At 30.9% G+C, this 13,610-nt stretch overlaps 1 protein-coding gene across 1 annotated transcript; it reads left to right on the top strand.

The window, feature by feature from the left end:
* The first annotated feature begins 4,668 nt into the window (after positions 1 to 4,668).
* Positions 4,669 to 8,948, top strand: LOC145567942 (putative xyloglucan endotransglucosylase/hydrolase protein 30). The gene is made up of 4 exons (XM_081627371.1): positions 4,669 to 5,049; positions 5,249 to 5,349; positions 5,479 to 5,687; positions 8,199 to 8,948. The coding sequence occupies exons 1-4, from the start codon at positions 4,845 to 4,847 to the stop codon at positions 8,740 to 8,742; spliced, it is 1,059 nt and encodes a 352-aa protein (XP_081483497.1). The 5' UTR covers positions 4,669 to 4,844; the 3' UTR covers positions 8,743 to 8,948.
* Positions 8,949 to 13,610: the final 4,662 nt, after the last annotated feature.

Genomic DNA, 13,610 nt, shown 5'->3' with positions numbered 1-13,610 from the left:
AAGAGAACAGATTCACAGAGATACAAACTACAAATCACGTCAAAACTCAAACTTTAGGATTGGGGGGTCCATATTACAATTGGGTGGCAACATCAAACACATAAAGTCGTTAAGCAGACAACTGTTGAATCTGGTCATAGCCAACCAAATAAATTTGTTTTTATTTCCAATCTTATCCATTTTATTTGTAATGCCATTAAATTCGGGTTGTTAATAACATGCAATGTGACTTGTATACTTGGATTATCCAAATTCTTCAATCGCCATCATCAACTCGGGTCATTTCTACCCGCATGCATTTCCGTGATTTTTTTGACATGGACTTTTTTTTCATATACAAGTTTTTGTTATACCTCATTCTTCTATACCCCTCTTGTCTCTTCATTTATTAGGTGTGGTGCTTGCATTTTAACATATTGTTCAAAATGGAAAGCCAAACTAGTAACGATGACTTCTTTTTTTACTCGCTTTGCTTTCTATGGTAATTTAACATGTCAAATTGTTTACACATACACACATGACACGCATATATATGTGCACGGATGCAATTTTGGAAGAAATTTAATTGGGTACTAAACTTCTGAATAATTAATATTCAAGTTAAATAATGTAATTTCACGAGATCACATAAAATAAATTTAATTGATTACACATCGTGCTTTATAATAATGTTATGTATTCTCTTACTCACATGCTATATCGAGATTACATAAGAAATAACGTAGTGATTTTTAGAGACGAACTTCAAAACATAAAAAGTTGTAGAGTTGGGAGAACGGAGGAGGGAATTGTATAGTCCATCCAAAATTTAGGGTGACCTGTAGGCATTATCTCATATACCAAGTATATCCTAGCTAAATTCCTAAGATCCCCACAATAATATAACTAATAAAAAGGTTATTATGAAGTATAATTGTAATTCTATGGACATGGAGTGATCTTTACTCATATGAGTTGTCAGTTGCAAAACGCAGTACAACGACCATTTTCAACAATTTGACATTCTCGCTAGATCATTTATTGTAACAAAAACAACCCCTAAAAGGACATTTATACCTTTAACATCAACATCTATCGTATACTAATTATTGCACTCCATTATAAGATACTCTTATTTTTAAAATAATAAAAATAAAAGTAAATTAAATTGCATGTGTATATATACATATTATGTAGAATCAATTTCATCCAAGGCTATTTCGGGTAAAGCAACTCACATTTTCTTTTGTCAAGAATTTAAGATTAAAGTTTTTAGGCATTAATTACAACAAATTAGTGTAATCCTTTAATCGCGTTACGCATTAGCTTATTTATTTTTGTAATAAAAGGTGGCAAGATGATTGTTATAATTCCTAAAATACCCTTGGATTAGTGTTCTTTTCACAAAGATTTATTTTGAAAGTATTATTATTACTCCATAGTGTTTATATATACCAAGGATTTTTTTCCCTAAAAAAAAAAAACACCAAGGATTTTTCATTAGAGTTGATTTTGAAAATCTTGGTGATACGTGTATATTAAGTATTGGCCTGAGTGATATCATAATCTAACACATTTAATTAATTAATTAATTAATTTAATAGATGATATTATCTGAGCTTAATTAAAAAATGTGCGTCTCATTAATAGTTAGTTGCACCCAATAGTTTATGATTAAAGATACCATTATTGTTCAATGTTATGCATTAACGACTGTATTTGATCTGATAGAGTAATATCTATGAAATAAATGTCAAGATGTAGGGTCCAATATTATGAATTTGGAGAAAATAAAGACTAGTATGATTGTTATATATCTATCATTAGTTACCATGTATTAATCTTTCCATTGTCACCACGTACGTTATTCAATAAATCAATAAATATGAATATGGAAGATTATAGAGGATAAGTGCTAATTTCTTCTTATAATTATAAGTAGTCATAATCACTAGTTACGTGAATAACCAGCTTGTAACGTTGTCGAATGCAGTGTAGCTATAAACTTATACAACTATATATGTATTTTAGATATTAGTATTGGTTGTTTGATGTATATATATTATAAGATTATACTTTATATTTAAAGTCTTAATTATTTTATAGTACGGTAGGTGGGCATGCAATAATAAGCATACATACATTTTATTTCAATTTAACCTAGTGAAAAATTTACATTTTTTTTTTGAAGGGAGTGAAAAATTACATTGTTACATAATAAAATCATCAATCATTTTTTTATTGAAAAGATTTAGCTTTCATCTATTAATTTTTGCTAATATTCTTGCCATAATTTATAAGTTGATGCCAACTTTGATTGCATGGAGCATAAATAAAGTGACTAAGTATCTCTGCCTTTTGACTTTGCATCCCATGAATACCTTAAAGAAGTAATAGTATGATAATTGGAAAATATACCTAGCTTACAACAAAGGAGATTTGAATCTTAGCCAAGAGGTATTAAGTTCAACTCTATGGACTGCTTTATTTTGTGAATAGCAGTGGTAGAGACTAGCTTTGAGAGCAATTTTAATTTTTAGTTTCGATTTATGGGATTGATCGGAGATATTTCTACAATACTAGTTAGATTGTTCCACATTCTGAATTAAAGATTTCGACTTTTGACATTATATAGAGTCACGATATAAGACAACAAGACTTAAATAACAAACGACTAATCAGCACGTGGCAAAATTATTAGCACGTACAATAATATACTTGTAGTATACTAGTATATAGCGCTTGCAGTCAAAAGAAAATGCAATTATTTTATGGGCTCAATTCGTTAATTAATTTTATAAGAACGTATTATGTTTAAAGTGAGACCGGATCAATTGATCTGACAAATTATACTTCGTGGGAAAACATGTAAGACTATGTCATCCCGTGTTACCATCATCGTAACTAGAATAAATTTGAAGAGTACTAGTGTTAAGTTATACTGAGTCATATACGTAACTTTCACATACATAGATTGCTTGAAGAAGGAGAATACCAAAGTTGAAAAAAAGGATTGATTCCATATGTATAAATATACAACATAGTAATACAAAATCATAAACTTTAGGAGAATAACTCTCATACATTATTCAAGAAACACCTAAATTATTAGAATAAAAACCATTCATCCAATAATTTGATTTGTCTACTAATTTTGTGACTACAATATAGTAAGACAGAGACTAAATTTGTTGGACTAAATTCATATAAACTGTTGCAACTAGTCTTTTCAATTCCCACTTGTTAATATTCAAATAGAAGATATAATTAATATTTTGTTTAGTATATGGTGACCATACACTATTTGTTAATTAGAAAGAAGGTGCCAAATACTTTAGGTGGAATATGATGCTTAAAATTAAACTATAAATTATATTATTAATATTAATTACATGTTAAATAATTAATGTTAGGAGGGAGGCTCAACCAACCTTATCATTAAAATTATATTTGTGGTTTTAATTTTTTATAACAAGGCAAAACAAAAAGGATGATTAGTACTATTATTATAAGCACATGGCCTAGGAAAGTTGCTTATTAGCCAATCCATATTATGGAGGATATGATTATATGGGTGACTACTAAATAGAGTATGAAATAATTAAATTAAAAAATATAATTACTATATTTTAGGTAATTATTTGAAAAACCCCTCTAAAATTAATTATTTGGTCTCCACCTCCCCAACTTTATTCTAAAGTTCTAAACAGTTGGCCCCTTAATGCAATTATTGTTTTCCAAAGGTCTACTCTTTTTGTTTTTGTTTTATTTTTAGGTAACGCTCTTTTGGTATTTATTTGTTGTCAACTCGTAAGACAACTCCGAGTATGAGATATATACCATTCACATGTACTTTTTTAAAGGGTATTTTTGGGAATATTTTAGTAAAATTATTAGATACATATACGAAAATAATAATAAATGAATAATTAGTTTATATTTGCTTTAAGAGTCATCAAATAGGAAAAAAGAGACAAAATTTACAAAAGCTTGGAGTAGAGGAAATTATATTAATAAAGTTATATTGCAATAATGAAATTTCTATGACATCTTAACCTAGCAATAAAACCAAAATATTAGGTACATAAATCACACATGCTCGGTTGCTCACTTGCTTTGTATAGGCTACAATATAATTCACATAATTATGTTCATTATCAAATACTTCCTTCAGTTTCACACTTATCAAATCATAATTTTCACTATTAATATCTCTATTTATTAATAAGAAAAAATACTTCATAAAAAAAAATCTTACTTTGAAAACATACACATATATATTGAGATGATCTTAACAAAATCTCATAAAAAAAATTTCTTATAAAAATTATCAAAATTTGAGAAATATATACTACGCCGCATGGTAAATGCAGTGAAAATATAAGTATCTCATCTTAAAAAAAAAAAAAAAAAGGAGAAAATATATATATTACTTGTACTCATATCTATAATCTATAGCATAAATATATTTTTTAAATTGAATCTATACCATAAATATATTTTTTAAATTGAAAAAAAAAACCTTCATGAAATAATTAATACTGACCCTAATCACCCAACATCCTAGTTAAAAGAGTGGCAAAACCGTAATTTTAAAAAAGATAATGGCAAAATTGTCGTTAAAAAAGAAATAAAATTCAGCATATAAAGACACATACATACACATTCCAAATAGCTAGCCATCTTTCTTCTCTTCCTCTCATTTTCTTTCTCTCTCCTCTTCTTCCTTATATCTCGCTTACTTCTGTATAACCTTGTACAATACGTAACAGAAAATTAAAAAAATTAGAGAGAGAAAATAAAACTCCCCCATTTTATTTATTTTTTTTTTATCACAAAAATATAAGGAAAAACAAAACAAAAAAATGTCAGGAGGAAGAAGAAGAAATAATAATCTCCTCCTTTCTATTACTCTCTCTCTCCTCTCCTTCTTTACCGTCGTTTCAAACGCTTTGTTTAATCTTCCCACCATCTCCTTCGACGACGGATACACCCCTCTTTTCGCTGATTTTAATATTAAAAAGTCTGCAGACGGTCGCAGCGCTAACCTCCACCTCAATCGCTACGCTGGTACGTTTCTTTTTTATTCGTATTGTGTTGTCTTGTCGTGTCATGTTTTGTTTTATTTTGAATTTCCTCTACCCTTAATTTTGGGTTTGGTTCGTGTCATGTTGTTATGTGAAACGAAATTTTGTAACATACCTTTGTAAGTTGGAACTAGTTTTATGTGTTATCAAATTAATATTAATGTTATGATTATGATTTTCAGGGTCAGGATTTATTTCATCACAATATTACGATTATGGATTTTTTAGCTCAAGAATTAAGCTGCCCGGTAATTACACGGCTGGAGTCGTGGTGGCCTTCTATGTAAGCACACTTTCTATGACCCATATTATTATAATAACGTGATTTTCATTTGGTAGGTAGTAATAAATAAAAATAGTCGTATATTACAGTGATCTCAATATTGATTTGAATTTGAATTATATTATACAGACGTCAAATGGAGATGTATGGGAGAAGAATCACGACGAGTTGGACATCGAATTCTTGGGAAACTTGAAGGGGAAGCCATGGAGGTTTCAAACAAACATGTACGGAAATGGAAGCACAAGTAGAGGAAGAGAAGAGAGATATCGTTTATGGTTTGATCCTACTAAAGAATTTCATCAATATAGCATTCTTTGGACCCGTAAAAACATCATGTATGTTCCTCTTCTCTCTTCTAAATCTTTTAACTTATTTTATTTCGTGTTTGTATCGTATCTTATCTACGTATACTATAACCTACATATATTATAACCGTATTCGTGTTCATAAAGGTAAAAACATTTTCATATGCTGACATGTTATAATTAAGCTATTTTAGGCAATATCATATCAGTGTTCGTGTTTGGTCATTAGAACGAACGTTATATATATTTCTAATTGTATTCGTGGTCGTTTGGGTAGAACATATGTTTTGACACGTTTGGTTGGTTAAGGGAGACTTTTAGGGGTTTTGGCTTTAACCACCTAGGCAACAACTTTTTGTAACGCGGAATTTTGAAAAAAAAAAAAGACGAGAGATTTGTGGTGAATGATTATTAATGGAGGAGAGAGTTTCAACGCCAAAGATTTTATTTCCTTCCTTTGGTTGTTTTTTGACCATATTTTATATTTTTAGTTTCATGCTTCTCTTTTTTTTTCTCTATTCTTAGGTAACTTTTCATATTGGCTAGTATTCGAATTTTGACGTCTTCTTTTTTTCTATATTTTGATGCTAAAATTATACTTTCTTTGGATAGAATCATAAAAATCTTTTCTTGCTTTAAATATTTAATCTATTATTGGAGAGCTTTCCTATTTTATGGGAATTTAGAAATTGGGTTTATATGGTGCCCAATTTACTACTTTATAATTTAGTGTTTATTTTTATTATTATAAAATAAAGTAGTAATCAACAAATCTTAGCCATTAAGGTGTAATCGTTGCTAGCTAACATTAAGGGCCTGTTCATATTTACTGAACTGAGCTGAACTGAACTGAACTGAACTGATTGGAGCTGAACTGAACTGAACTGAACTGATTGGAACGGAACTGAACTGAATTAAGCTGAAATGAATATTTTATGTGAGAGGGAAATTAAGAGCTGAACTGAACTAATTGGAACTTAACTGAACTGAACTGAACTGATTGGAGCTGAACTGAACTGAACTGAAATTAAGTAAATATGAACAGGACCTAAGTTGTACCTGATATAATATTATTTCATTTAAGTATGATTTTTTCCTTATTTATTTCACAATATTACAAATACATTTTTTTTAATTCAAAATAATTAATGATTTGACATCTTGAAATATTTCAAAGCAATTAGGATGTTCAATATCTCCATACCAATATATCATTCCTTCTAGGGAAAATATGATATCTCATGATGTTTTATATATTCGTTCATTAATAGGTGTAAAAGTGCTACTCGTATAGATATCATGGGCCATTAATATTTAATAGTCTAGTCCCTACTTACCCATACGTTCAAAATATTTTTAAGACCATAACATAACTAATAAATTTATAAAAAATTATCCTTAAGAAGGTATTGTTATAGTGTGAGGGTTCCATCCAATTAATTAAAAAAGATAGAGGATGATTACGTGAAGGAAAATCGTGTCCCGAAACAACCTCCCTTTTACGTTGATAGTCTAATTTGAATAAGCTGAGAGCTCCTTTAACTAAAATTGATAATTTGAATAAGGATGTTTCAAAAAAAAAAAAAAAAAAATTGATAATTTGAATAAGGATGTTTCAAAAAAAAAAAAAAAAATGATAATTTGAATAAGGTGTGAATATAAGTGATGATTAAATAAATATTGACTAATTGAATTTGTACCACAAACATGGAATTGAAGTATGGAATATATCCCAGCTGTGGTGCACTATTATATGGGTCATTTTCAAGCAAAGCAGCTTGCCTAACTGTAAACCTTATTTAGGTGATACTTATTTAAACATTAGCTAGCTATCACATGAGTTTAAATTCTCAAGTAAAACAATCATTCAACTTTTATGTTGGTTACCACAATTCCTACACAAATTCATTAATTATTTTGTAAGGTTTAATTTTTCAAAGTGATGATGTTTCGTTCATTTCTTTTGCAATGACATAAATGTTTTGAATTTGCACGCTTCTTTGCCTTCAATCATTATTTATACATTTATAGAGTTTCGTTTTCAAAATTCATTTTAGCTCCTATGCAATTAATCATCTTTTTTTTTTTTTTTTTTTTTTTTTTTTTTTTTTTTTTTTTTTTTAATGGGGGCACATTTGTCATAAATTTTTTTAACCAACTACTCTTTTCCACTATTTGATTTTTTTATTATTTGGATAAAGACAATTTCAATACTTTAATTTATATTGTACTTGTAATAAAGTTCTTATATGGTTGGCTATAACAACCATAAGATATTAAATATAAGTATTCGTTAGTTTAACTGCTAAAGTCTTGAAGATGACGTATTATATTTTTTGACAAGTTGACATTAAATGGCTTAAAAAAACAAAGATTGTGCGATATATATTGTATGAAGCATGTATGTAATAGTATCCTCTTTACGTATTTTAGAGTTGATCACTCTTAATTTTTAATCATTTTGAGATGACTTAGACTATCAACAGTAGATATTCTTAACTTGTATCTTACTAAACCGTTACATATTTTCATGCAATGCAGATTTTACGTAGACAACGTCCCAATCAGAGAAATAGTCCGCAATGAAGCAATGGGATCAGACTACCCATCTAAGCCAATGTCCCTCTACGCCACCATATGGGACGCCTCGAGCTGGGCCACCGCGGGTGGTAGATACAAGGTCAAGTACGAGTTTGAGCCCTACGTGTCCGAGTTCACCGACTTTGTGCTAGACGGGTGTGCTGTAGACCCTATTGAACAAGTAGCGGGCACAACAAGCTCATCAGATTGTAATGCTAAGAAGGAAGAAATCGAAAACAAGGAGTATTCTCAAATTACTCCTAGGGGACAAAAGGCCATGAAGTGGTTTAGGGAGAAGTACATGTACTACTCATATTGTTATGACACGCTCCGATACCCGGTCCCACCACCGGAGTGTGTGATCGTGGCGTCTGAGCAAGAGAGGTTCAAGGAGACGGGAAGGCTCAAGTTCGGGTCTATTCCTAAGAGGCAAAGGAGGAGGAGAGGTCGTGGAAGGAAGCAAATTAACAATGTTGAGTCTAAGGAATTACAAGCTAATATGTGAGTTTGTGATGTAATAATATTGGGTTTATTGATGTAAATTAAGAAGAAATTAGGTGATGAGGGTGATTGTGAGTGAATATATATATATATATGTGATTTATTCTTTTGGGGTTGTTTTGGGTTAATATAAATGATAAAGAGCTAATTATGTGGAGGCATAGTACATTTTACACATATATAAACATGATTCTTTCTATTCTTTTATTATTTCTCTTGATGTTATGATATGACAAAAAATATACATACATACATACATACATACATACATACATACATACATACATACATACATACATACATACATATATATATATATATATATATATATATATATATATATATATATATAGTAGTAACTTAAATGTATAAAGAAATAAATGTTGAGTATACATAGTCAATATCTACTTCAAAAAGTACAAATGTAGAACCAAAATAGTGGCATAGAATAAGCTAAGCAAAGGCAATACTTTGTATCTTTCCAATTACTAGGCCTAATAAAATACCGTTGAAAAAATTGCTTACAATTAAGTATCTCACAAGTTAATTGATAATGAATTCATTGAAAAAGAAAAAAAAAAATCAAAATTGCATAAAAAGAATAGAAAGAATATAACTTAATACATAGTTTAACTTACTATTGCACTTGTGAACCCAGTGACCAATTAGAATTTAGATGGAAAATGCCACTATCATATCGCACGTAGAATAGAACAATTTAGTAAACAGAAAGTTCACATGTTATTACTTTTGTTTTCGATCTCTAAAATCATGCCGCAAATTAGAATTGATATGTTCACAACAAGTTTAACAGATTGTGCTTCAAGGAAGTGTATATCATATTTTCATACAATAAAGTCTAAAAACATAAAGATTTTGCTAGCAAAAGTAACGACATTATCTTATTGATATATGCTTAAGTTTAATTAGCGGGATAATTTCGCTCCCAAATGTTAGTAGTTTAGCCATATTAAACTAGTATATTAAGAAAAAGAAAGGATATGATTTATAATATTGTACATAGATTCGGACTTGTAACAGAGAGACAAAATATTAATAATCCTTTATTTAAACGCATATCTTAGTAATAAAGCCATGAAGCTAAAGATAGCCGACATATTACATAAATCAACTAGATTAATGACTTCAATGTGTGATGATTGATGAACTTAAGAGTAATTCATACTTTTTTTTTTTTTGGCATTCCAAACTTTAATTGAAAAAAATAAGTAATGTAGTGTTCTCTAAAATTACCCATTGCATGCATGACAACCATCCATTAGAAATTACGGAGTATGAATTTATGATCATTTCTTATTTGGAGATTAAAGTTTAATGGTTGCTAATTAATTTAATGATACTCATTTGCAATATTTTTTCCATTCTGCAATCATTTTTGTTAACGTTGTTGTTTTTGTGACCCATTATTCTTTATAGTAAAAATTAAAAAACACAATACAAATATAATGTATATATTAATGTATTATTAGATTAATTAAAGGATTAATTAATTGTAGGTGGTAGTTAGAGTTGCCATGTTCTTAACCTGGTTGGGTGAGCTTCGTATTATTCCATCGACCGGCGAAGCTGTATAGCATGCAACTATTTTAGGCAAAGTTTTGTAATGTAGCTCTTCCCTTAAAAAGTAATCCGTATTACATTCATTAGCTAGCTAGGTGGCGCGGTTGTTAATTGTCCGCATATATTCCTTCATGACTCGTTGACTTTTCCAACCCAAGCCCTTAAAATAAGTTTGTCTAAAATAATTGAGCATCTGGCTACATATATATTATATATGAGTTTCAATTAGTTAATATTAGAGTTGATCATGGATCGGATTCTAGTTCTAAAAAATAGCTGATTATAAGTTGAGAAGTTTTTTCCTAACTCTAAATTTGAGATCGAGTTGAGCCAATCCGATCCGAGCTATACTATATATATGGAAGATTATAACTAGATCGAGTCAAGATTGATCTACTCTAATTTAAACACATTGTTCTCTCTTTTTTTCTTCACATTACCATGCACTCATGCGTCATTACTTAAACAAAAAGTAAGGAAAAAAGTAGCTTAGTTAAAACTTCTGTGAACAAAATTTGCTATTCACGGATACACCTACTGACCTACTAAGTGGCTATGTTCAAGTAATTGTCTATTGACTCTATATTCATCCGATTTGTTGCAACTTGCGAGTAGTTATATTATCATCTACCCTAAGCAATTAATTAAACCAACATAATTAATGCAAATTAGAGAGCAAAAGGTCAAGAAGTACGTGTTATACTATTCAATTCCCTCCAAATTAAGAAAAGGTAGTGCTTATTAAAAGTCTAGTAGTACAAACTACTTTTCTTTTGATACGTACTCCCCAAGTTTAATGTTATTTGACCACTAAATATATGGACATGATCCTCAAATTCATTAATTATTGAAAATTTTAACCTTTGCTATCAGTACAAACACCATATTTCACATTTTCTACCTGTTTAAATTTTATTTTTTACTTTACTACTACCTAAATCAGAGTTTGTTAAAAATAACTACCAGTTAACAATTTCCGTCACTGTACTTGTTAGTGGGCCCTACCCAAAGTAACTACCACCCTTTACTACCTTCTCTCTCCCCGTATCTACCTCTCTCTCTCTCTCTCTCTCTCTCTCTCTCTCTCTCTCTCTCTCTCTCTCTCTCTATCTCCTCCTATTCAATTCTCACAACCTCCACTATTAACCACATTGAAGGTTTTTTTTACCAAATTTATCCAAGAATATCTCTTTCTCTCACTGTCGGCTGGCTCATTTCTTTCTCTCTCTAACTTATCCTCAGATCTAGTGTTTGGTAAGCGTGTAATCATTTAACTGGAAGAGGAGGTCCGACTGGGTTTGGTGCAACGTCATCTCCATTGCTGAAGTGGAAGTCGAAGAATCTTCTGACAGGTAAGAACTCCTTTTGTACTTGTAGTGGTCCAACGATGGTGGTTTAATTGAAAATAAGTGATGGTATTTAGGGCAATTTAGGCAAAAAAAAGTTGATATACACCCTAAATTAGCGAGCTTTGATTAATTAAACCCTAATTATGCAATTAAATAGTCATGTGTTATGCTTTATTTGCTTGTAATTGTTATTTCTTGCACTGTGTTGGATTAATTTTTAATTGCTTGATTTGTGTATTTGTCTTAGTTTAATTGTAGAATAATATGGAAGGTGATGATAAAACTGTTGACATTAAACTTAGATTATTTGGTGGGTTTGTGGCAAAACAAAGAAAAGGGAAACAGTATTGGGTGTATGAAGCTGGGTTTGCCTATTGAAAGTACTCTATCTCGATCACTGTCCTATATAAATGTGGGGTACTTAAGATATCTATGTGTGGAAGGGTTTGAAGATATGGGGTGAGAGGTGCCTAACATATACAGCATCTGGTATAGGAAAAAGGAAGGACTTGGAGTGATGGGAAAAGGCAGATTGTGAATGAGGAAGAGGTTAGGGGCTTCTTAGAGGCCAAACATAGGGATAAGTATCTGAAACTATTTCAAAAAGTGGGGGTGGAAGAGTGGGACATGCTGAATTCTAGTGTTACACAACCAGTTTCAAACCCACCAAATTCCAACCAAGCTGGATCTGGGTTACAGCTGTCCCATTTAAACCCGAATAAGCCTAGCAAAATTGGGATTAGGTCACAACCATCTCAGTCAAACCCATCCCAATCTGACTAACCCATCTCAAACAAGACAATGCTCCTCTCTTAAATGCTCACCGGAAACACAACAAAGCCCAGATCTAAGCATTGTGCCAGTTGCTAGACGGAGTCTTAGGTTTGTGAAATCTTCTTAAAGTCAACCACCCATAGATAACTTACCTTTGTCACAAATTTAACCATCAAACAAAAGTAAGTATGTGGTTAGGAGAAGCCCTAGATTTGTCAAAAATTCTGAAATTAGGGAAAACGTATGTGGTGTGAGTGAAAAGGAGAAGGGTGTATCTGGTGTGATTGAAAAGGGAAAGGGTAGGGAGAACAAAAAAGCATTCACAAAGTCTAAGAGGCAGTGGTTTAAGGGTCAAGATTCTGGATTAAGATCAAGTTCTTTTACATCAGATTTGAGTGATTTAGAGATTGAATGGGAGGCTGGTGAAGAAGATTTGGGCAATAGTAAAGAGGAAGATGAAGAATGGTTTAGACAAACAGGAGAAGGTATATTATGGGAAGTTTAAATGAGTCTTAAGGACAAGGATCAAGGTGAACACAAAGATGATAAGCTAGTTCTGCTTGTCAAAGATATTGGATGCAAGGATCTTCAGCTGCAGGAAGAGGGCAGTGATTCAGATGAACTGAGAAGTCCACATGGTTCAGATGAATAGGAAGATGAAAGCCCCTGATTCAGAGAAGACATAGACTTCAAGAAGCCAGTTGTGCAACGCTCTAGAAATTTCTTTCCTTTAAAATACTTGTTTTGCCCTTTTCAAAATACAAAATAGAAAAACTAAGACATTACTGCCACCGTAACGGCTAAGACAATTATCAAAGACACACAATAAAAGACTATATTTAAAACCATTCTAAAAAAGTCAAACCAATAAAAGTAAAGTCAAACCAAAGTCAACCTACAACTTAGAACCATTGTAGGCCCTTATTAAAACCGATATAAAACTTAAAACCTTTGTGTTAGTCCCACAAGCAATATATAATATAATGTTTAAAGCAATAAACCACATCATACTCTTTTGGAAACTAAGCATGTTTCGCTCTTCAGTAATGCCCATCATGAATATACTTCATCACCTGAAAAACTTCTCTTTACTTTGTCCCCACTACTCGTCATTTGAAATGGGTCGTCGTAGAGCCAAGAAAAACACAAGGCTAACAAGCATACAAAC

The sequence above is a fragment of the Chenopodium album genome, chromosome 11 (assembly GCF_948465745.1).
Source record: "Chenopodium album chromosome 11, dcCheAlbu1.1, whole genome shotgun sequence".
Lineage (NCBI taxonomy): Eukaryota > Viridiplantae > Streptophyta > Magnoliopsida > Caryophyllales > Amaranthaceae > Chenopodium > Chenopodium album.
This window is presented reverse-complemented; position numbering and strand designations above follow the sequence as displayed.